A 21932-nucleotide genomic window follows, 5' to 3' on the forward strand; every position below is an offset into this window, starting at 1 on the left:
TTTGAATTACAAGTGATATTTGTGAAATAAGAAGAGCAGAAGATTTGATATATTAGTGTAAAGACCGAGTTTTGTCAAGGAATTAAAGGGCCGTCAAACCATCTACTTCCAAGCACTGTTTATATCATTACTTAGTACCGTCTTGTGGTTAAGGGTGAAAGGGCAAAAACTGGACCCGCGTCTCCCGAACGATAAATTTACGGCTATACTAATCACTGTAACGAAAGCTAAGGAAATATAGACCTGTTCAACACGACAAGCCACATCTGGTCGTTTTCAGCTTTTAATGAGGGGACAAACGCTATTTTGTACCACAAAGTATTTTGTATATATAAGCAATAAAAAGTGTACCATGCAAAACTAACTATTCACCTTACACTTTTAAATGAAAAAAGTAATTAACAGTGTCTGATCGCTATCGACTAGCGTAGAAACTTAACCGAAACATAAGTCGTACTGATGTTTCGCGAAACGCTTTCATTTACACAAGAAAAATTCCAGGCCAAGGACACAGCGATATTATTACTTATATGATACGTTTTCTACCTATCTTATGCAATTTATGCAAATTTTTCAAAATCCATTAATCCACTGTAGTGTGACTATTGCGTCGTCTTAACTCGTCAACAAGGATTTATATGTAAGGTAAGTTTCGTTTTGCTCTAATCTTGGTAAAATCGATAGCTTTTCTTGCTATTTATTTAGTTTGCCGTTTTGTAAGATACGTGTTATATTCCATTATTACTATGGAAATACGTTCGTTTTCAGAAGTAATGTGTCTTAAAACAAGGACACATTTACATTGATATATAGGCGTCTTACGATCTCTCTCTTCTTGGCTAATACACCTGTCCCATCTTTCTGTACGGAAACCGGAAAGTGCCGCACGAAGTAAAAATATTTTATCCTAATATAACGTATTTCTGGTCATAATCCGAACATAAAGCACCAAAATCAAACTAACGAACATAGAGAGAAAGAGATTTCTCGGGAGTAATTTTCAAAAAAAAAAAAATTCTTTCACTCTCGTTGCTTTAATAATGACACAATCTGCACTATTTGATCGCCTTCCCGCAGTTTACTGGTACAGAAGTTGATGGGACTTGGTGACCAGCTACCTGAGCTGTGCAGAAATAACAAAGAAAATGCAGACATATTAATTTTATCAGAAACTCGAATTCGTTAAGTCCGGTAAAAATATACCAGAAGAAAGATTTACGCGAAGACCTATGAAAAAACAAAGGGTGAATTGTTTGCAGCTTTGTCAAAAGTAAAACGTCGATTGGAAACTAACGTATCTGATTTTGAATTTTTCTTCAAAAGTTCTATTCACTTGGGTGTCTTGTACTGTACTGAAAAAATAACGCTCGTTTTTTCAGTTCAAATGAAATGTCTGAGTTAACGAAAAACACACGGGATACGAAATTCTTGTATGAACAACACGCCGAGAAAGTCTCCATGGCTACTCTTAGAGGAAGGGGCTGGGCTGTGACATTGTCTTCCTTCATGCACAGTTTTCTGGTGGACGGAATTTGCTTTTCGTTTGGAACGTTCCTGAATCACTTCCTCGAGTATTTCGGAGGCAGCATTTGGAAGACTCAGCTGCTCAGTTCCATCATAAGTGGTACCTATCTGTGTATGGGTATGTATTACTGGGTATTTTAACTGTTATAGATAGTTTTCATATAATGACACCATAATGTTTTTCCAGTGTATTGAATATTCGCGTTTGTATTCCATACTCAAAATTACAATTTATTAAAATATAAGATTTTGATATTTCCTTCAAGAGTCTCCTCCTAGGGTTCAACATTAGGCGGCCCTCTCCATCACTGACAAGTCTTAGAAGGACAAAACAGTTGTATGGAATAGATCACTTCATCATTTGGCTCTGTCTAATTCTATACTGATGATTGTTATCACCTTGTGTGCATTTTGTACAAACCTTGATAACTATATACAGTTATTTGAAACATAACTCTCTACATGATGTTTTGTCGGGTTTTTACCAAAATTTTCAATGCAAAAGGTGATATGAATTATTTTTTTCTCTGCTAATATATTTTCATGGGTTTATTATCTGTCGACAAAAGTAGTAAAAATATAACTTATTAAAATGTAGTGTAAATCACTTTAACGAGTATCTAAATTCACGAAAGATATGTGATTATCTTATTCGCGGACATATAATTTCGCATTTACCACACTACAAAAGTAATTTATTTAAGGACAATACAGCAAAAGCATATTCGCGAGGGATTTGAATTCGCGAATGATGCTGCTCGCCAATAAACGCGAAATACAATCCCTCGCGAAAATAAGTGATTTACAGTTGAGATGTAAAATGCAAACTAAACATGCTGATCCCTGAAGGTGTGAACATTTGTTCCCCCACCTCCTCCTATTGGCAACCCTTATGTACATACATTTCACAATACAGGCTTGGTGTCCGGAGCTCTGATAAACAGGTTTGGCTATAGACGGTTAGTAATTACAGGATCGGTTATAGCCAGTGTTGGACTTTTCCTGTCCACGTTCTCACCAAACCTCGACGTTATGATCCTGTTGTACGGTGTCGTAAGCGGTAAGTCTTTATATCTAACGTCATTATATATGTGTATTGTGACGTACATGTATTTCACTGCTTCAGATTCGTTTTAAGGCACGTGATTTTTGCATCGTTTTATTGTTTGGTAATTCTATGGTATTTATTTTGGCATTAAACTTTTAGTTGTTTTGATGTATTCTTTTTTGATAGAGCGATATGTAAACTTTCTTAGCTATGAATACCTTGTTTTCTATGAGATTTCGTTGTTGTTGTTGTTCTGATTGACTGACTGATAGATCGGTTAATTGACTGATTGGTTGATTGGTTGTTTCGTTCCCAGATGATTTGTTGGAGAAGTCTGTTTGGAGTTCATAACTCAATAATCTGGGTAGTGTTCGACAATTACAATATCTCGAAAAAATACTAACATGTCAACATAATCATAATCCAAACTCAAATTCAGTAAAACAAAGGTAAAATATGAAAAAAGAAAGATTTACATGAAGACTCCTGAAAGGTAAAAGAAGGAAGAGTAAGCATCTTTTGCTTCACTGACGACACTCGCCGTGTAAATTTTGTTCAATCCAAGTAGATAATGTCACGTTTTCAAATGAGAACAACGGAAGTCACAGACAAACTAACGAGCACCAAACACGTCCAGCTCCATATCGAATCAAGAATTAGGATATATGTAAATGATATCACTGCTATGAATGGTCGGTTAAATGCTTACCGTTTCTGAATCTGAGCAGAGAAAAAAATATTGAATTAGAAACTAAATTCGACGGAATCTGTCTTGAAACTAATAATCTAAGCTGCAGATTTAACACAATGGTGCTGCTCTGACTGTTCCAGGCATTGGATTCGGACTGGTATACACGCCCTCTGTCGTCATTGTTGGACATTATTTCAGTAAACGTCGAGCCTTAGCTACTGGGATTGCCGTATGTGGGTCTGGAATAGGAGGAATTGTGTTCGCGCCTTTATCAGTCCTTCTACTGAAAACCTACGACTGGAAAGGCGCGTTATGGATATTATCAGCAGTTACGTTAAATGGCGTCATCTTTGCTGCTTCCTACGGCCCTCTTCCGTCGCGAAAATGCTCGAAATTAGACTCACCTACCGCCATGAAAATAAAAGCCCGCAACAAGTCCCAAAGCAAACAATTCGTTCGTGTTTTAAAACAAACTTTTAAGTGGTCACTCCTGACCAGTCCAACGTTTGCTCTGTATAGCATATCTGGGGTTTTGGTGTGCATAGGTAAGCATCTCCAAATGATATTCCGTATAATTTCTTACATTGGTTTATAGAATAGCATATCTAGAATACAACCACACAAAATATAGATAATACATTAGGCAAAAATGTCCATTTTGCTAAAACGGTAAACTTTAGATTTAGTACAATGCTTCTGCTTTGATATACCTCAAACAGTAACTAAGTGTTCTTTGTATTTAAGGAGATGAGAAACTCTTGTTGTTATTGTTGTTGTAGTTGTTAAGCAAAGCTATAAACGTTATATAGATTAAAGAAAACTAAATAATACCAGATTACATCACTTCAACAGTTTGTTTTGTTATACAAATCCCAAAAATATTGGCGTTAAATTTCATCCAAGATCCATTCCTTTAACAGGGTTTTATATTCCTTTTAACTTCCTGCCTGTTTATGCCAGTGACCTCGATATATCCGCAAGTGAAGGAGCGCTTCTTATATCTGTAATGGGGATTTTTAACACTGTATCAAGGGTTTTGGTTGGTTTGTTGACTGATCAATCCTGGGCAGACTGCATCATCATCAATGGTACCATGCTTTTCATTGGAGGGATAACCACGTGCTGTGTGCCGCTATATACCACGTATTCCATCTTGATGGTGTATTCCGCTCTATTCGGCGCTACTGCAGGTAGGTTTTTGACACCAATAAACTCTCGAGTAATGATATATTGTGACATTGTAAAAAAATATGTAAATTTGACGTCACACAACATCACAAACTTCGGTCAGTGTTTCCAGCAATATTTGCAGAAACGTTAGATATTGTTTCTATTACATACTGGATATTTACAGAAGCTGTCTTTTTTTCTTGTTTAGCTCAGTAGGAACTCTATAAATTAAAAAAGGCAAGACTTGCTATATCAATTCTTTGAAAAACCATAACATCGCAGTAGTGATGTAAACGAATGCTATATTCTTATTATCACGTTGCTTAACGCCATTTGACAACACTTTCATTTTATGCCTTCGTCACACAATGAGTGTATTCAACGTATCACAACTGATGTATTGATATAAAAAAAACATCGGCTTTATTTCATTTTTCATTATATACCTTCGTCTTTCATGAAATCATAATGGATGCACGAAATTACAACGTCACACTTAAAAGGGAAGGATTGTTGTCACCCTACAGACAATCACCCCGACAATGAGTGTATTCAACGTAACACAACTGATGTATTGATATAAAAAACATCGGCTATGAAGAGGTAACGTATTTGATAACAAGGGTTTCATTTTGAGAAGCTACCTGGATTGGCATCGATTTACATGGCAGGTTGGGCAGATGAAGTCCAAACTCATCGTGTCATTTTAAGTGCCCCTGTGAAAAACTTACTTTTGCTGATATTTCCATTTATTTTCTTTATCATTGCATGAATGATTTGTTTTTCACCTTTGTATGTTGGCCTCAAAATTAGAACTCAAACCCAAATTCAACGAAACTAGGGAAAATATGCAAAAAGGTTACTTCTGAAAATAAGCAAGGCGAATGAAATAGGGTGTTTCTGAAAAGTGATATCGACGACTTCCGTCATGCTAATCCTGATTAATGTCATGTTCCCAAATGAAAACAATGCTAACAGGTATATCAAACACATCCAGCTTCATGTCGCACAACGAAATAGAATATTTCTCGATGAGATCACTTTGATGACAGTGAAACTTTCCCATAATTTTCACCAACCTGTATCTCTTGAAACCCTTTGTTACGAGTTTGTCCGGCAGTTGACGAATTCTTGCACGAAAAATAATAGGAACAAACAGAGATTATCGAACCAACTGCGAAATGCAAACAAAATAGGTTGTAAATGCAAGGATGTTGCAATCCAGAAATGGAAAATTCACCATAGGGAAATTGAAATCATAAAGCCTATTATACTGCTTGGCGGAAAGCTGTAAATGTTAGTTCCATATTGCATTAGGAAATAAAGTAAAATATTTCCCAATGAGATTATAATGACGAGTATAAAACATAATCTTTATAAACTTTTCGGGGTTTTGGCTTTTTTCTGCTTGTAAAATAAGGAATTGGAACACGTTTTTCATATTGACATTTCAGGAACATTCGTGGTGTTGAAGTCGATCATCCTGGTAGAAATAAAGGGAGTTAAATGGCTATCTAATACTCTTGGATTTGTGAACTTCATATTAAGCATATGTGTCTTCATAGGATCACCAATTGCAGGTATTACAAAGCACACTAGATTTTCCTGTTTATCAAGTCTTTTTAGAAAGTATTAAATCATAAACATGCTTGTATTGCTAAAACAAAACTTCCTTAAGCTTGGTCAGGACTTGTTAGAATTCACACTAGACAATAGCTTTCTCACTTTAATTAAATTGGTATTTTGACATACATAATAAACATGCTTGCTATTCGCTTGTTGAGGGAGAGAGAATATTGTAGGAATTGTCGATAAAGCAGAAGATGCAGATTATGTTGTACACCCTATCAACATCTATGTGCAAGCTTACAGCTGTTGGGTGTAAGCTTACAGCGCATTCAAAAGTCTTTGTTATCGAAGTTTAGGTTAGTAGAATTTGTTGATGTCTTTATTTACTTTATTCATTATCAAATTGTTATTATTTTTTACAGGAGCATTGTCAGATCTAACAGAGAGCTATGACGCAGCATTTTACTTTGCCGGTGGAACGATAGGACTAGCGGGGTTGATGTGTTTTCCAATGCGTTGTATTGCAAGATGGGAACAAAATAGTAATCCCCATCAAGACGAGACCACAGAACCTCGTCTGATGTCAATACTCCACATATAGTATGAAAGTATCAACTAAATATCAGTTTATTCCACTCTGTACACTTTCACATCCCATTTCAAACAAAAGGAATCTAGTACTCTTTATCTTTTTTCTTTAGAATTGAGGTGCGTATATAAATAAGAAGGCAATGTTGTTGCCATGTCAATGTATATATCTAAATGAATACCTGGTTTTTTTTTTTTATTTAATTTCCCCATGGGAGCATTTTTTATGTTGAAAATTCCTGCTTCGCGAACTTGCTGTGTCCAAATGTCTCCGTTGATTCGATATAAAGGGCTTGTTTCAAACATTACGATTTCAGTAAAAGATATCGACAGCTTCCAGGTAACCTTACAACACAGGTTATCGAGAAATGCAAGTTGATTAAGTGTATAAATGCTTGATCTAAAATTTATTATCAGGATCTTCTATTTCTTGGTGAAGCAGAATGCGTTCATGATCGTTTGTATGCCTTGTGGTTTAGTTGTTAACCCTGTGCTTATTTGAGAACGGTAAAATATTTACCAAGATTGACATCGTGGGTATATGGAAGCATTTCAAAACACTTACAACACAATCAGTTGAAGATGAAAATGTGACATTTCGTTGACAATACTGTCACCTTCATCAGAAAAATACAAGACACAAAACACCAAGGAAAGGAACAATCTGAAAGGATGAGTAGTAATCCCTTATAGTAATGCCTGGCAGAAACCATGCAGAGGATTCACCGTGGATATACTATTGCAACATGAAACTTCACAAGACTCTCTAGTCTATCCTAATATAATGGAAGAAAACTTTATACAATTTTTGTCCCTACTGTATCTAATTCTTTATTTGTAGTAAAAGGTACTATTCACTTGTGTGCCTTTTGTACAATCTTTGTCCCTACTCTATCTAATTCTTTATTTGTATTAAAAGATAATATTCACTTGTGTGTCTTTTGTAAAATCTTTGTCCCTACTGTATCTAATTCTTTATTTGTATTAAAAGGTACTATTCACTTGTGTGTCTTTTGTACAATCTTTGTCCCTACTGTATCTAATTCTTTATTTGTATTAAAAAGTACTATTCACTTGTGTGTCTTTCGTACAATCTTTGTCCCTACTGTATCAAATTCTTTATTTGTATTAAAAAGTACTATTCACTTGTGTGTCTTTCGTACAATCTTTGTCCCTACTGTATCTAATTATTTATTTGTATTAAATGGTACTATTCACTTGTGTGTCTTTTGTACAATCTTTGTCCCTACTGTATCTAATTCTTTATTTGTATTAAAAAGTACTATTCACTTGTGTGTCTTTTGTACAATTTTTATCTCTATTGTATCTAATTCTTAATTTGCATATATCGTATAACAGATAAACACACACCCTCATTTACAGACACATGTATGGATTACATACTACACTATACGTACATAACACAATCAAGGGAGGTAACTCAAAACTTACAGCGTATAACAGATAAGCGCACAACCTCATTCACACAGACACATGTATGGATTACATCTACACTATACGTACATAACACAATCAAGGGAGGTAACTCAAAACTTACAGCATATAAGTTCACCCTCATTCACACAGACACATGTATATACTACATCTACATTATCATTAACGATAACATTTATAAGATAGTATACATGGAATAGTAAAACGTTAATGGTAGAGTGATCAACAGTTTATATAGTGCAATTAATGCACTGGTCATGATTTTATGTTCTACTTACTTCTGTGTTGATAACTCTGATCGATGCCAAGTACATGCTTTGGCATGATAAAGTGAAAGTATGTCCGATCGTATCTTTCAAACGAACGAAAGACCGGAATATCAGGACGAGTCCAAAATTTAGTTATCTCCCCTCGAGAACTAGGGGTATTGATGACACAGTTCTTTATTACCCGCAAGCTGCAGTTCTCTGTTGTCTTATATTCCTATCGGCCACCTGATGACGACCATAGAAGGTATGAGTAGCAGTATAGCGTGCATGCAATATAACAGGACTGATAGTGTTTACTGGTGATAGGCCTGAAAGATTGCCTCATCCGATGTAATTAAAGTTGCCTCAGTGAGATAGTCGCTATATGGATCCTGTGAATGGGTTCGTTAGGCCTAGTTCCAACTACGTGTAGATTAGTTCGAGGCAACAGTGAGATTAGTTGCTCAACCCACTATTTCATTTCAGTAATAATTACCATAACTTTAGTATGCAAATACAGTACCTACACCCATCTTTGTATCCCAACAACAAAAGATTCAAAAGAAAAACAATCCCGCCCTCCCTACGATCCATGAGCCATCACGGCAGGAACGCAGAGTGATCTCCCTTCCTCTTACCTTTATGGCTGCCGACGAGTGCGGAGGTGTCTGAGCTAAGTGCTTTTCTTACTCCTTCTCTTCGTACTGCCATTGTCGTTTGAGTATATTGTTACTCTATTAGTAGTCTATAAACCCATCTCCCAACTTATATTGTGAAATTAAGTATTGTCATTTGTTTATTTTGACCGTATTTCCGGCCGTTTTTTCCTCCACGTATTCGAGTGCGTGACTACTTGTCTCGTTGATCGGATTTGCGTGAAGTTGGAATTTGTTTTTCTTGCTGCTTTGTCGGCCGTGTTGTACGGCCGTTTTATTTATGCAGTGCAATCTTGCTACGTACGGTAGGCTTTGTGCTCTCGTTCGTAGTTTTTTGATTGTTCGAGAACTTCGTTTCCGGCCGTGTTTTTCCTCCGCGTGTTCGAGTGCGTGACTACTTGTCTCGTCACTCGGATTTTCGTGAAGTTGAAATTGTTTTCTTGCTGCTTTGTCGGCCGTTTTGTACGACCGTTTTCTTTTTTTGCAGTACAATCTTGCTGCGTACGGTAGGTTTTATGATCTCGTTCGTAGTTTTTTGATTGTTAGAAAACTTTTTATCCTTGTTTTCATTGTTACAATTTTTTATTGTTTCGATGCTGGATAAAGGTGCCGGGTTTACGTCGGGGGTCAGCGCATGGATGTTCCTATTTCTATAGATAATGGGAACCCCATGATACCTGTCCCATTTGCCGACATTGCAGCCAGACCTCGCTATGTGAACTTTGTTTGCACATGGAGTCTGCTGCTTAGGCTACCATGCCTTTCCAGCTAACTTTCCGCCGGAAGAGGAATTCGTCCTCTTCTTCCGGTAAGGGAAGTAAGCTTTTTAAGACCTCCCTCCTCAAGTTCTGAACCAGAGCGTTCCTGCTGGGGGTGCTCTCGTTCCACCGAGCTCCGCCCTTCAGCAGGGGGTGGCTCCCCCTGTTCAGGTGCGTCCTGGAGTAGGGGGGGGGGGCAGCCCGACCCTGACTCGGCGCAGTCAAGGGTCGAATTGGCCGGTAGCTCTCGATAGGCGGCGGTGTTACCGTCGGAAAGGGACTTCCGGTCGAGGTCTCTGATTCTTTCAGGGACCTCGGCGCGCCAGGTGGCGTCGTTGGTGGGGGCCGCTTTGACTCCGGAACTGTGCCTTCGGGTATAGGGTCAGGGGCCACAGACTTTTTGTCAGGATTGTCTGTGGCTACGGGGATTAGTGACACTTGAGTTCACTAATCCTGGTGTCAGCGCGGGGTCTGTTTTCCCACCCTCACAGGCTTCTGGCTCTGGGACTTTCCGTCCCTATCCAGATTTCCCAGTGCAGGGTTTCCCAGGGGGTTTTCCCCCAAGGGTTTGGGGCTTCAGGCCAGGAGTCCGGTTTCCGGTCTCCCTTTCCCCCGGGCTCAGGGAGTAGGGGTGCCTGCGGGCACTTATTCCTGGGTCGCCCAGGCCAACCTGCGGATGGTTTTGGGTACCAACAGTTACTCAGCAGTTACGGGCTTAGCCCGTACATGTCTGGGTTTCCACCTGGTGGGAGTGGCGGTTCATCCTGGTCCTTTGGACAGGGTGTCCAGCCCCAGACTCAGGCAGGCCATCTTGGCCAGTTCTGGGGTCACTCCCGGCCCGCTGGACCGTTCCCATTCCCTCAGGGATTTGGGTTTTTACCCCATGGGTCTTCACTCGTGGAACCCATAGGGGTTGGTCTCTCCTCTAGGAGATGTTATAGCAGTGCGGAATCCCCCCAATGTTCTGCTACTTCGGGGGCCTTGTTGGCCGGTCCTATAAAGGTTTGCCAGACCTTAAGGACTTCCGCCTCCAGCGCGGACCCGTCGGTCTCCTGTTCCCAGGGGTCGGCTTCGGGTCTCCGACCCAAGCCTACAGCTACGGCTGTTGGTCGCGCTGCGTCCAAATGCCATAAAGAGGAGTTCCCCTCTGCGAAGATGGCTCCTCTGGCGGCCCCTGTTCCTCCCAAGGGGACTTCGGTCTCTATTGAGGAGGAGATGGACATCGAGGGTGCGGGCTCGGCAGAGGAAGACGATGTCATACATCTTTCTCCTGGGCCAAGAGGGTTCACAAGGGGAAGATGGCCCTGAGACTGCTGAAGCCGAGGCTCAGCATGTGCTTTCTGGGATGCAGGTCCTCCGGGCCAACATCTCCCGGATTCTCAGGGCGGAGGTTTGCCCACCGCCTCAGCATCGTCGGCGCCTGAATCCACCATCCTTCTGGGTTCCCTGGTGGCTCCTCGGGCTTCCGTTCGCTCAGATCGGTCTCTGCCAGAAGGCAATATCATGTCTTCGGTTCTGGCCACGGCCCGGGCTCCGGTTTTAGAGAAGGACTCCTTCTCTACCCGTGCTCCCGGGTTTGTCGGTCTGCAGCTCAGTGTTGGTGAATTGTCGGAGGCTTCAGCTTCCGACTATGCCACACATGATGGGCAGCTGGCCTCTCAACCAGCACAGCTGGAGTTGAGACAGCTGGCTGCCTGGCCCGGCAAATCAGTGGACCAGGTGGTGCTCGATCCCAAAGAGCACCACAGGATGGAGAGAATGTTGCACCTCTCCATCCAAGTTCTGTCATACATAGACTTCCTGACAGTTTGTCTATACAGGGTATCCGATTTGCCTGAGTGTCGGTTATCCGAGACAGAACAGCCGACATACAGGACACGGCAGCCTTGCAGGTTCTCTGCTCGTCAATGCCGTGTTGGCTAGGCAGTTTTCAGTTCTGAAAATCCGCCCAGTCCAGTAACCCTACCGTTTCCGCTTGTTGAATGCCCCCTTCTAGGGCTCTACCCTGTTCAGGGGAGCTCTTCCTTGGGTTCAGAAGGATATGAAGGAGGACTCGGTCGCCTCAGCACTTCTGGTGAAGAGGTTTCAGGCTGAGAAGGCCAGTGCCTCGCAGGGGTCAGTGCCTCCTAAGAAGAAGGCGAAGTCTTCGGCTGCTCAGTTTTCTGCACAGCCCAAGTCCCAACCTCACTTCAACGGCAACAAGGGGAAGGGTAGGAAGGGTAAGAAAAGAAACCTCCTGGGGGCAAGAAGAAGGGTTCCTGACTATTTCTGCTTCTTGGCCGCGAAAGGCGAAGGGTATGGCCGGGTGGACGGTGGTTCTCCTTTCCCGGGCTCATGTCCTTCTCCCGCAGGCTCAGGCTCCGGGTGGGCAGACGATTCTCTGGTCTGGCAGGGGCTCAATCTGCCCCATCCGGAACTCCCTGTGGGCGGACGTCTCTCTACTTTCCTTTCCCAGTGGCAGGATATTACAGATGACGCTTGGGCTTTTGTCGGTGGTCAGGGAGGGTCTAGGTATTCCCCTTCTTCAGGATTCGTCCCTCACCTCCTGGCCGTTTTTGTTTCTTTCCTCCTCCCGGGGATTCAGAAAGGGCACGGGTGCTCCAGGAGGAAGTAGGGACCATGCTGCCAAGGCAGAGATGCCCTTGGGGCTCACGACAGCTCCTTTGGTGTTCACCAAGTTGCTGCTGGTGTTTCCTTCACTCACGCAGAATAGACGTCCACATCTATTTCGACGACTCCCTCATGCCTCATTTGGTGTGGGAATCGTTAGTGAAGGACACTCGTCTGGTCCTGAAACTCTTGCTCAGTGTCGGCTTCATTCCTTCCAGAGAGAAGTCAGAGGTTCCTTCATATTAGGACTTCTTCTTCCTGGGGAACCATTTTGACATGGTTCGGGGCTTAGCCCTTCCACCTCTGGAGAAGTTTGAGAAGGTCAGGGCTCTGGCTCTGACTTTCATCACTTGGTCGCTTGTCCAGGTACATTGATTCCTCAGTTTTCTGGGGTATCTCAACTCCTTGGCATATGTGGTCCCCCTAGGGAGGATTCACATAGGACCTCTCCAGATGTTCCTCCTGTCTGACTGGGTTCCGTCATCCAGGAGGCCTGGATCCCGCTTACCCAGTCTGTCAGGGAGTCCTCTTGCTGGTGGACCATTCAGGAGAACGTTTTCCACGGGGTACCTCTGACCAAGCCTTTCCCCTCTATGATCCTGTTCATGGACGCATTCATGACAGGAATGTGAGCTTACCTCGATGGCCAATGCCGCTCGGGGGAGTGGTCTGGCGAACAGCTCTCGGAGCACATCAGTGTACTCGAGATGAGACTGTTCATTTGGCTCTGCAGTCCTTTAGGGGTATCCTGCAGTCCAAAGTGTGGCTACCGACAACAGTTGTCGCGTATCTGGAGAGACAGGGGCCACCAGGTCTCATGTCCTGTGTGCCCTCTCCATCCACATCCTTCTTCTCTGCCAGGACATGCAGTTGACCATAGCGGTCAAGCATCTTTCTGGCAGGCTGAGTGTGTTGGTGGCCACTCTCCAGGCGCCACCAGCCGGTGTTGACGGAATGGCAGCTGTGTCCCTTCATTTTCAAGGGGAATTGTCAGGCGTGGGACAGACCTATTATAGACCTGTTTGCCACTTCCCTGAACAACCAGCTGCTAACCTTCGTCTCCCCGGTCCCAGACCGTAAGGCGTGGGCTGTGTACGCCCTTTCTCTGGAATAGGAAGGGACGTATGCATATGCATTCCCTCCCTTCAACCTGGTGGGCAGGGTTCTACAGAAGTTCTGGGAGCATCACTGCTCCTTACTTCTGAGAGCCCCTCTGTGGCCGAGGCAGGCTTGGTTTCAGGAGCTCTTGTCGTTTCTGGTGGAGGAGCCCTTGGCTCTCCCCACCAGACCGAATCTCTTTCGCCAGCCTTGGCCCAGAACGACACACTCTTGACCAGAGATCCTCCACCTTCACGCGTTGAGGCTATCTCTGGAAGCCACGCCAAGGCAGGCTTTTCTCAAGAGGTGTCAGATTGCATTGAGCAATCAATCAGGGCTTCCTCTTCTGCCGTCTACCAGTCACGTTGGATGATCTTCTGTGATTGGTGTGTCGGCAAGGAAGCTTATTCATTCGAAGCCTCTGCATTTGATTGCGGACTTCCTAATCTCTCTGTTTAGGTACCGCTATCTGCCACCTGGCACTATTGCTGGCTATCGTACAGCTATTGCCAGAGTTCTTGCTTGTTATGGCAGGAAGGAGATCGGTTAGTCCTCCTCTCTTTCTGCCCTAATCAGAGGCTTTGCTATGAATAGAGTTGTTTTTAGCGAAGAATCAGGTTCCGGGGTTCTCGCACGATCCCATCAGGATCCTGGCTGTGACTAGCTCGGAGGAGCGAGATAGGTTGCTTTGTCTTTGTCGGGCTCTTAGGTTTTATCTTGATAAAACCAGGGGGGGGGGGGGGGGGGGCGGGGCTCTCGATCCCGTCTGTTTTGCCCATTAAACAGGGGCAACGAGATATCTCCTCCCAGTCGGTTTCCAGGTGGGTTTGCCAGGTGATTTAGTATGCTTATGAGCATTTTGATGATCTGGCTCGGGCGAGAGCGAAAGCGCGGTCTCACGAGGTCAGGGCCCTTGCTTCATCCTGGGCCCTTCCCTCAATGAGTCCTCCTTTCAGGAGGTCATGTCTGCAGTATTCTGGCAGGGCAGGGATACCTTCACAGATTTTTATCTGTGATCCCTAGCTTCCCACTCAGAAGGCCTGTATTCATTGGGACCTTTGGTGGTGGCATAGTCAGTGGCTGGGCCTCCTCGTTAGCCCCGGGCCATGTCTTTCCGTACGGCGGCATGTGGGTACACCTGCTCTTTCACAGAGAGGTCCCTTCCTTCACTTTAGCACTCTGTTCTCCCTCCCTACTACTTTGGTTGTGCTGAAGGGGCTGCCTGGCTTCTAGTCACCACTACGGTAAGACGAATTCGCATACTAAAGATATGGTAATTATTACTGAAATGAAATTGAGGTTTTTTAATGTAAATTGAGGTTTTTTAATGTAAAACCAATTTTCATGATGTAATACTTACCATAACTTTATGGAGTCCCACCCTATCCTCCCCTCTTCCTTATCTGCCTGGCTGCCCCTTTGTGGGGTTTATGCCATAAAGGTTATTAGAGGAAGGGAGATCACTCTGCGTTCCTGCCGTGATGGCTCATGGATCGTAGGGAGGGCGGGATTGTTTTTCTTTTGAATCTTTTGTTGTTGGGATACAAAGATGGGTGTAGGTACTGTATTTGCATACTAAAGTTATGGTAAGTATTACATCATGAAAATTGGTTTTACATTAAAAAACCTCAAGTTTGCTTGTCTTAGTTCAAACTAAAGATGTCCCTTCATGTAACTCGGTTGGGTTTGCACTGAATATCCATGCAGTTATAAACCATAAGAATAGGAAATCCCGAGCAACCGGAGTAATTGTTTTAATAACGCTAAATAAGCGTATACAGGATCAGAGTTCATTCATTGGTGATGTTTAGTCCCCTTAACCTGTACATAGCGTGTTCCATTCATATGCATATCTGTATATATTTTGCTTCGTCAGTAGTCCCTCAATTCGTCAAGCTGATTCAAATAGATTCCCAGCAAGGTAATCTGAGGCTTGCTCATGTTTCTGACCCTCTTAACAAATAGTTGATGGGGTTGCATGTTACACTACCACACAATTACTAAAGTGTGATGATTATAATATATCAATTAGATACAATGTCGACTTAATGTAAGTATTTTAATAGGAGTTTATTAGCAGTCAATTAAAGGGGAAAATAAATTTCTTATATATATTTTGTTCAACCAGATTCATTTATCAAAGTCAAATTAATTTATGTTTTATCAAGTCAATTAAGAATAAACATGTCTATATTATGGCTTACTTTGAGAAGTAAAATTTGAAGCGCTTAGATTTTCCAATGAAAAAGAAAATATCACTAAGCATTTGTCTGTTTCTATTACAGTCAGGACAATCATATAACAAAATATCAATATAATTATGGTTATCAGAATAGTTTCTCATAGAAATAATCAGATTGAATATAACGAGAAACTGATTCAAATACATAGGTACAGGGACATACTGGGTTATCAACAAAATGGTCATGGTATAATCAAAATTAAGGTTGCTACAATTGTTTCGAAGATGAGAGAGCGTAATGTCTGCCTTTCTATCACCTACAGTTTTAAAGATTCTAATATGTTCACTTTCACGAACTCTGTGTTTAACACATTTTTAGAATTAGCATGTGGAGGATCATTGTAAAGAGTAATATCATTATCATTGGACAGAATTAAGCCAGAAACTGGTGATCTACATTGGACAGAACCAAGCCCAACATTGGTGATCTACGTGTGACAGAATCAAACCCAACATTGGTTACCTACATTGGACAGAATCAAACCCAACATTGGTATGTGACAGAATTAAGCCCAACATTGGTATTCTACACGTGACAGAATCAAGCCCAACATTGGTGATCTACATGTGACAGAATCAAACCCAACATTGGTTACCTACATTGGACAGAATCAAACCCAACATTGGTATTCTACATGTGACAGAATTAAGCCCAACATTGGTATTCTACACGTGACAGAATCAAGCCCAACATTGGTATTCTACAAGTGACAGAATGACAGAATTGGACAGAATCAAACCCAACATTGGTATTCTACATGTGACAGAATTAAGCCCAACATTGGTATTCTACATGTGACAGAATTAAGCCCAACATTGGTATTCTACAAGTGACAGAATCAAGCCCAACATTGGTGATGTACATGTGACAGAATCAAGCCCAACATTGGTGATGTACATGTGACAGAATCAAACCCAATATCAATTATCACTTGCTTATGCTTAAGTGTTTATACCGACATGAACTCAAATATTTAACTTGAAATCATGGTGTCATGACCATTCAAGATTCTCCGCGTTAATACTTCTATATTGCTTATCAAGCGTGGGGATTCCATTTCTTGATCTAAACAATGAAAGCACTCTTCTCCTAACCAGAGTTTAAAATATAATGCCTGCTCGGAATCAATAGATCCCAATTTGGTTGATGCACAATGCACAGCTTTGAGAAATTAAGTAGAAATAGTCTAGATTCTAAAGTGAACTGCATAATCTCTTTGCGAGTTATTCTATTGACCTGTGACTCGTTCTCAGTATTTCACACGATTTTGTTGGCACTGCCCTGATCTCTGTTGCGGGATGTAATACCAATTTAACTTGCACCAGACTTTTTGAGCGATTAAATTCAATCATCTCTATCAGAGTTGTCTCTCTTCCTGACAAATGTGGGGTACTGCAATGCATTCTGGGGTAGATCTGATTGGTGGAGTATGATGCATGTTTCCTAATGTGAAACTGAAGTTAACTGAAAATTCGTGTTTATTTTAAAGCCACAAACAAATGAAGACTTGATTCCTGAAATTTTAATTTATTAGAAATATCCCATCCTTCAAATCTGGCACAGTTACAACAGTGGAATGAGGCTGTATGGATGATTTAACATAAAAGGTTCAACCCTGCCTCCCACATTTCAAAAGATCCATTCCAGAGAGGTGACAATGGTTTAACCCTCTGGTTTATCATGGACTGGTTTATTCTAGGGATCAGAGGGGTAGCAATGGCATTATCCCTGATTAGTGGGCGGCAATGGCATAATCCTCTGGTTAACAGAATTTGGACTAGTCTATTCCAGCATTCAGAGGGATGAGAGGTTGAATATCAACAGAAATATACTTTTTTCAATGTAAATAAACACAAAATATTTTCTATTGATATCTTTCAATAAAAAAACAAACTTCTTCTCTAAAGCATACCTGTCAATACTGATGATTTCAGTCTGGCGATTAGACCTTGTACCTGGCCAAGCTGTGCATTACAGAATTTCACAATTGGCTGCCTTTCATGGTTATTTTGTGTATGAGTTTGATGTTACTACACCATTCCTTAGCCACTCAAAATAAGATGTATAGTTATGACATCAGATATTTCATTTGATGAACATATCAGACATAGGGAGATTGTCATATATATTCAGATGTAACTGATATATTCATCATGAGCTGAAATATCTGGTATGAACAGATGACTTTTGACAGTTATGCTTGGGAGAGGTTAGGTTGTTTGGCTAATGTTGTAATTTTCTAACAGCAAAAATTAATGTGTTAAATACATAACGACCATCTTCTACGGCTGATAATTATTCATTATAACTTTAGACATGTTTAAACATTTGTGACAAATTAAATCAAGTGATATTCTCAAACAGGAAAACAAGTCTAAAGTATATCTAACATGAAGGAACACATTAAAATTCTTCCTACACAAAATATTCCATTGGTCTAATGGCGAACAAGACGAGAACAACTCCACTGTCTACTTGCAACCAAGACACAGGTCTCCTCATGCCCAAGACTGGAATAGCACCACTGTCTACTGGTGACTAAGACTGGAATAAATCCACAGTCTACTGGTGACCAAGACTGGAATAACTCCACTGTCTACTGGTGACCAAGACTGGAACAACTCCACAGTCTACTGGTGACCAAGACTGGAACAACTCAACTGTCTACTGGTGACCAAGACTGGAACAACTCCACAGTCTACTGGTGACCAAGACTGGAACAACTCCACTGTCTACTGGTGACCAAGACTGGAACAACTCCACTGTCTACTGGTGACCAAGAATGGAATAACTCCACTGTCTACTGGTGACCATGACTGGAACAACTCCACTGTCTACTGGTGACCAAGACTGGAACAACTCCACTGTCTACTGGTGACCAAGACTGGAATAACTCCACTGTCTACTGGTGACCAAGACTGGAATAACTCCACTGTCTACTGGTGACAAAGACTGGAACAACTCCACTGTCTATTGGTGACCAAGACTAGAAAAACTCCACTGTCTACTGGTGACCAAGACTGGAATAACTCCACTGTCTACTAGTGACCAAGACTGGAATAACTCCACTGTCTACTGGTGACCAAGACCAGAGCAACTCCACAGTCTACTGGTGACAAAGACTGGAATAACTCCACTGTCTACTGGTGGCAAAGACTGGAACAACTCCACTGTCTACTGGTGACCAAGACCAGAACATCTCCACTGTCTATTGGTGACCTAGACTAGAAAAACTCCACTGTCTACAAGCAACCAAGACTGGAACAACTCCACAGTCTAATGGCGACCAAGCCTGGAACAACTCCACTGTCTACTGGCGACCAAGACCAGAACAACTCCATGGTCTACTGGCAACCAAGACCAGAACAACTCTGCTGTCTACTGGCGACCAAGACCAGAACAACTCCACAGTCTACTGGCGACCAAGACCAGAACTCCACGGTCTACTGACGACCAAGACCAGAACAACTCCACGGTCTACTGGCGACCAAGACCAGAACAACTCCATGGTCTACAATGAGCAGAACAGAGTGGAAGTTTGTGTAAAGAAGAGAAATCATTAACAGTACCACAGAACCCTATAATCTAAACATAGAAACTGTAGCCATGGAAAGCCTTGTAAGATATGTTAAATGTCTACTTCCAACTTCATCATATAACTCACAATTGTCTTTTCAAACCAACATGTTGAAACAATAAAATCACATATCACAAGCAATTAAGAAAGACTACAAACGAAAACGATTTGTTTTTACATGATCTGGTCAATCACCAACAAATAGGTATAATACTATCATATTTTATCGTACTAACATATTTCATCACTGTATCTCGCTTAACAAGAGAGTTAGCTCTACCCCAATCCCCACTCACACTAAACATAATTCTTACACCCAGTAAAACATTAAGAACTTATGTTGGCTGGATGGGATTTTTTTAGAGTACACTTTATGACTAGCAACACAGAAAGTCGCATTAATGGATGTTCACTGGCTTATGGGCTAGTCCTGCCTTGTATGAATGTTCTTCTCACACCATCACAGAAACACCACACAACATTGGATAACAGTCTATTTTCATAACATTTATTCTTATAGAAAATCACAGATTTTATCTTGAGGCTGGCATTTTCCTGAACTTATTCAATTAAAAAGTTAATTTTAGTCACGAGGTAAGACTTCACAGAGTAATAGGCAAGAACGTATGCATCAAAGTTAACAAACTCTGTCCCAATCCAAACAAGGGAAAATAACTTTTATTCCACTGCCACTTATTGTACAACAGCTCAACAGAAGGAAGGAATGATATACTATGTGAAATAATTTGAGTCTCAATATTTCTTGAGTCTAGAGGACAGGTCAGACATTATTAAAAAAAAAAAAAGAAGCAAAAAATCAAAGATAAAAATGAAAATTGACATGAAACACGGACTTTTGGAGATACTGTGAAATAAGAGATTGTGAAATAAAACAAATAATAGTTACAAAACGTTGAAACAAGATATGCCAAGGATGATATACTATGCTGAATACTGATTATTGACATGACACAAAGGTCAGCCAAAGACTTGTATGAATACTCTACATTCATTAATAAAATCCGATACTAAAAACATCTTTACTCCTATAAAAACTGTGATCAAACATTCTACTACTTTTGCACAAAGCCCATGAAAGGAGTTCCTTAGTTTGAGGATGGGAATAAAAATGATTGATTTCAGAAATAAGCTGATAAGCAAACACTAGCAAGTCATACTGAAAATATCAATTAAATTAATCAGTACTCAAATTTGAAAAGCATTTTAAACCTATAAAAAGACCTCTAGAAAAACTTTGATTTTCTGGTTCAACATCTTAAAAGTTTTGTTCTGATATCAATAAAGTCTGCCTTTCTGTCCAAATTTTAAAACCTTGGAGATACATGTTTGAAAACCTAATTGTAGATATGTCAATAAGTTATTGTACAACAGATTATAATATAACAAAATAATTTACAATTCAAAATCAGTTAAATTACGGTTGTAAACGTGCTTAAATTAAAATCCATCAGAATCTTAAAACAATGACCAACGCCTGTAAATAATAGCTAAAAATTAAAACACCATGTTGAAAAGGATATAACTTAAAATTAATCTACAATTTATAATATAAGGTTAAAACAGGATGACGACAGAACCTTTTTAGATACTAGTTCAACCATCCAGTATTTATCACGTGCTAAATATGTGTATATAATTCTCTGTACAAATACATCCTAACATAGAATCAACAATACCAGTCTTTCCCGTAAAATATTTTCACTCCTCGGTTTGAACATATTTAGAAATTGCACGAATGCCTCTTCTCCACAGCATGATGTACCTGGGGAACTTTCATTGTGAGCAAGCTCCCAAGTGTGATGACCTAGCCATTTCTTTATTCTATTGATCAGAATTCTGAATGGCTGAATTGTTAGAAATTTTATATTATCTCCAATCTGTCAAGAACTTCCTAGAACTATGACTCCTCACTGAAGACAACCCACAGCCTGAGTCCTTCACATTTCATCAGATGTTTCATGATGCATTTGGACCCAAGTGAGGAGACTGTTCAGGGCTCACTTTTCATTTCCAAGTACTGACATTATATAACATGTCAAGAAAACACAGGTCGGATTGGAAATTTTCTTGATCACAATATCATTGAAAAAAAAAAAAAAAAAAGAAGATCAAGATCAATTGACGTCTTTGGTTCTGGAAATTTATAGAAATTCCACTCTGCATAATTATTGCCACCTTCCATTAAGGAATCCTTGAACAATTTGACAATCTGGCATGATTTTTGTTATGTAAGCCATGGTTAATGAGTCTGATAAAATAAAACATTGGTATGAAGAATAATGACATCACACATTGTCGCTATAGGTTTCCATCTCCATAACAAGTCCGGCCTTGGCTCGACACATAGGACGGTCCACACAGCACACACGTCACCTCTGGCCTTCCTGCTGACCCTGTCCTCGGAATAGGCATGTCTGGTACATGTGGCAGGGAGCTGCTCACTTTTGTTTTTTGGGGGTATTAGCATCTATATATCCAGTTACTGTTACTGAACCTGCAACATTACAAATTAATTCCAAGTGTAAGCATAAAAATAATTCAGATTTGGACGATGACTGGTAAATAAAGAAGACCATGTCGGGGTTGAAGCCAGCATGGTCTGAAGATTAAAAGCTTATCCTTTGTAGTCAGTGACATATGAGGGTTTCAGGCAACAACTGGTTATGAATGTGTGTG

General features: G+C 40.9%; 2 protein-coding genes across 2 annotated transcripts in view; one reads left to right on the plus strand and one right to left on the minus strand.

The window, feature by feature from the left end:
* Positions 1-1458: 1458 nt before the first annotated feature.
* Positions 1459-19221, plus strand: LOC132549214 (monocarboxylate transporter 12-like). Its single transcript, XM_060213131.1, has 7 exons — positions 1459-1642; positions 2441-2584; positions 3404-3808; positions 4184-4453; positions 5888-6013; positions 6425-6544; positions 18908-19221. Exons 1-7 carry the CDS (start codon positions 1459-1461, stop codon positions 19219-19221), a joined length of 1563 nt encoding a protein of 520 aa, XP_060069114.1.
* Positions 17170-21932, minus strand: part of LOC132549215 (protein scribble homolog) — a 131529-nt gene continuing 126766 nt past the window's right edge. The window contains exon 41 of the mRNA XM_060213132.1: positions 17170-21750. The gene's annotated coding sequence lies outside the window, so the exon portion shown is untranslated. The remainder of the gene's footprint in view (positions 21751-21932) is intronic.

The sequence above is a fragment of the Ylistrum balloti genome, unplaced genomic scaffold, assembly GCF_031769215.1.
Source record: "Ylistrum balloti isolate Yb309-2 unplaced genomic scaffold, AGI_CSIRO_Ybal_v1 Utg370050, whole genome shotgun sequence".
In the NCBI taxonomy this organism is placed as follows: Eukaryota; Metazoa; Mollusca; class Bivalvia; order Pectinida; family Pectinidae; genus Ylistrum; species Ylistrum balloti.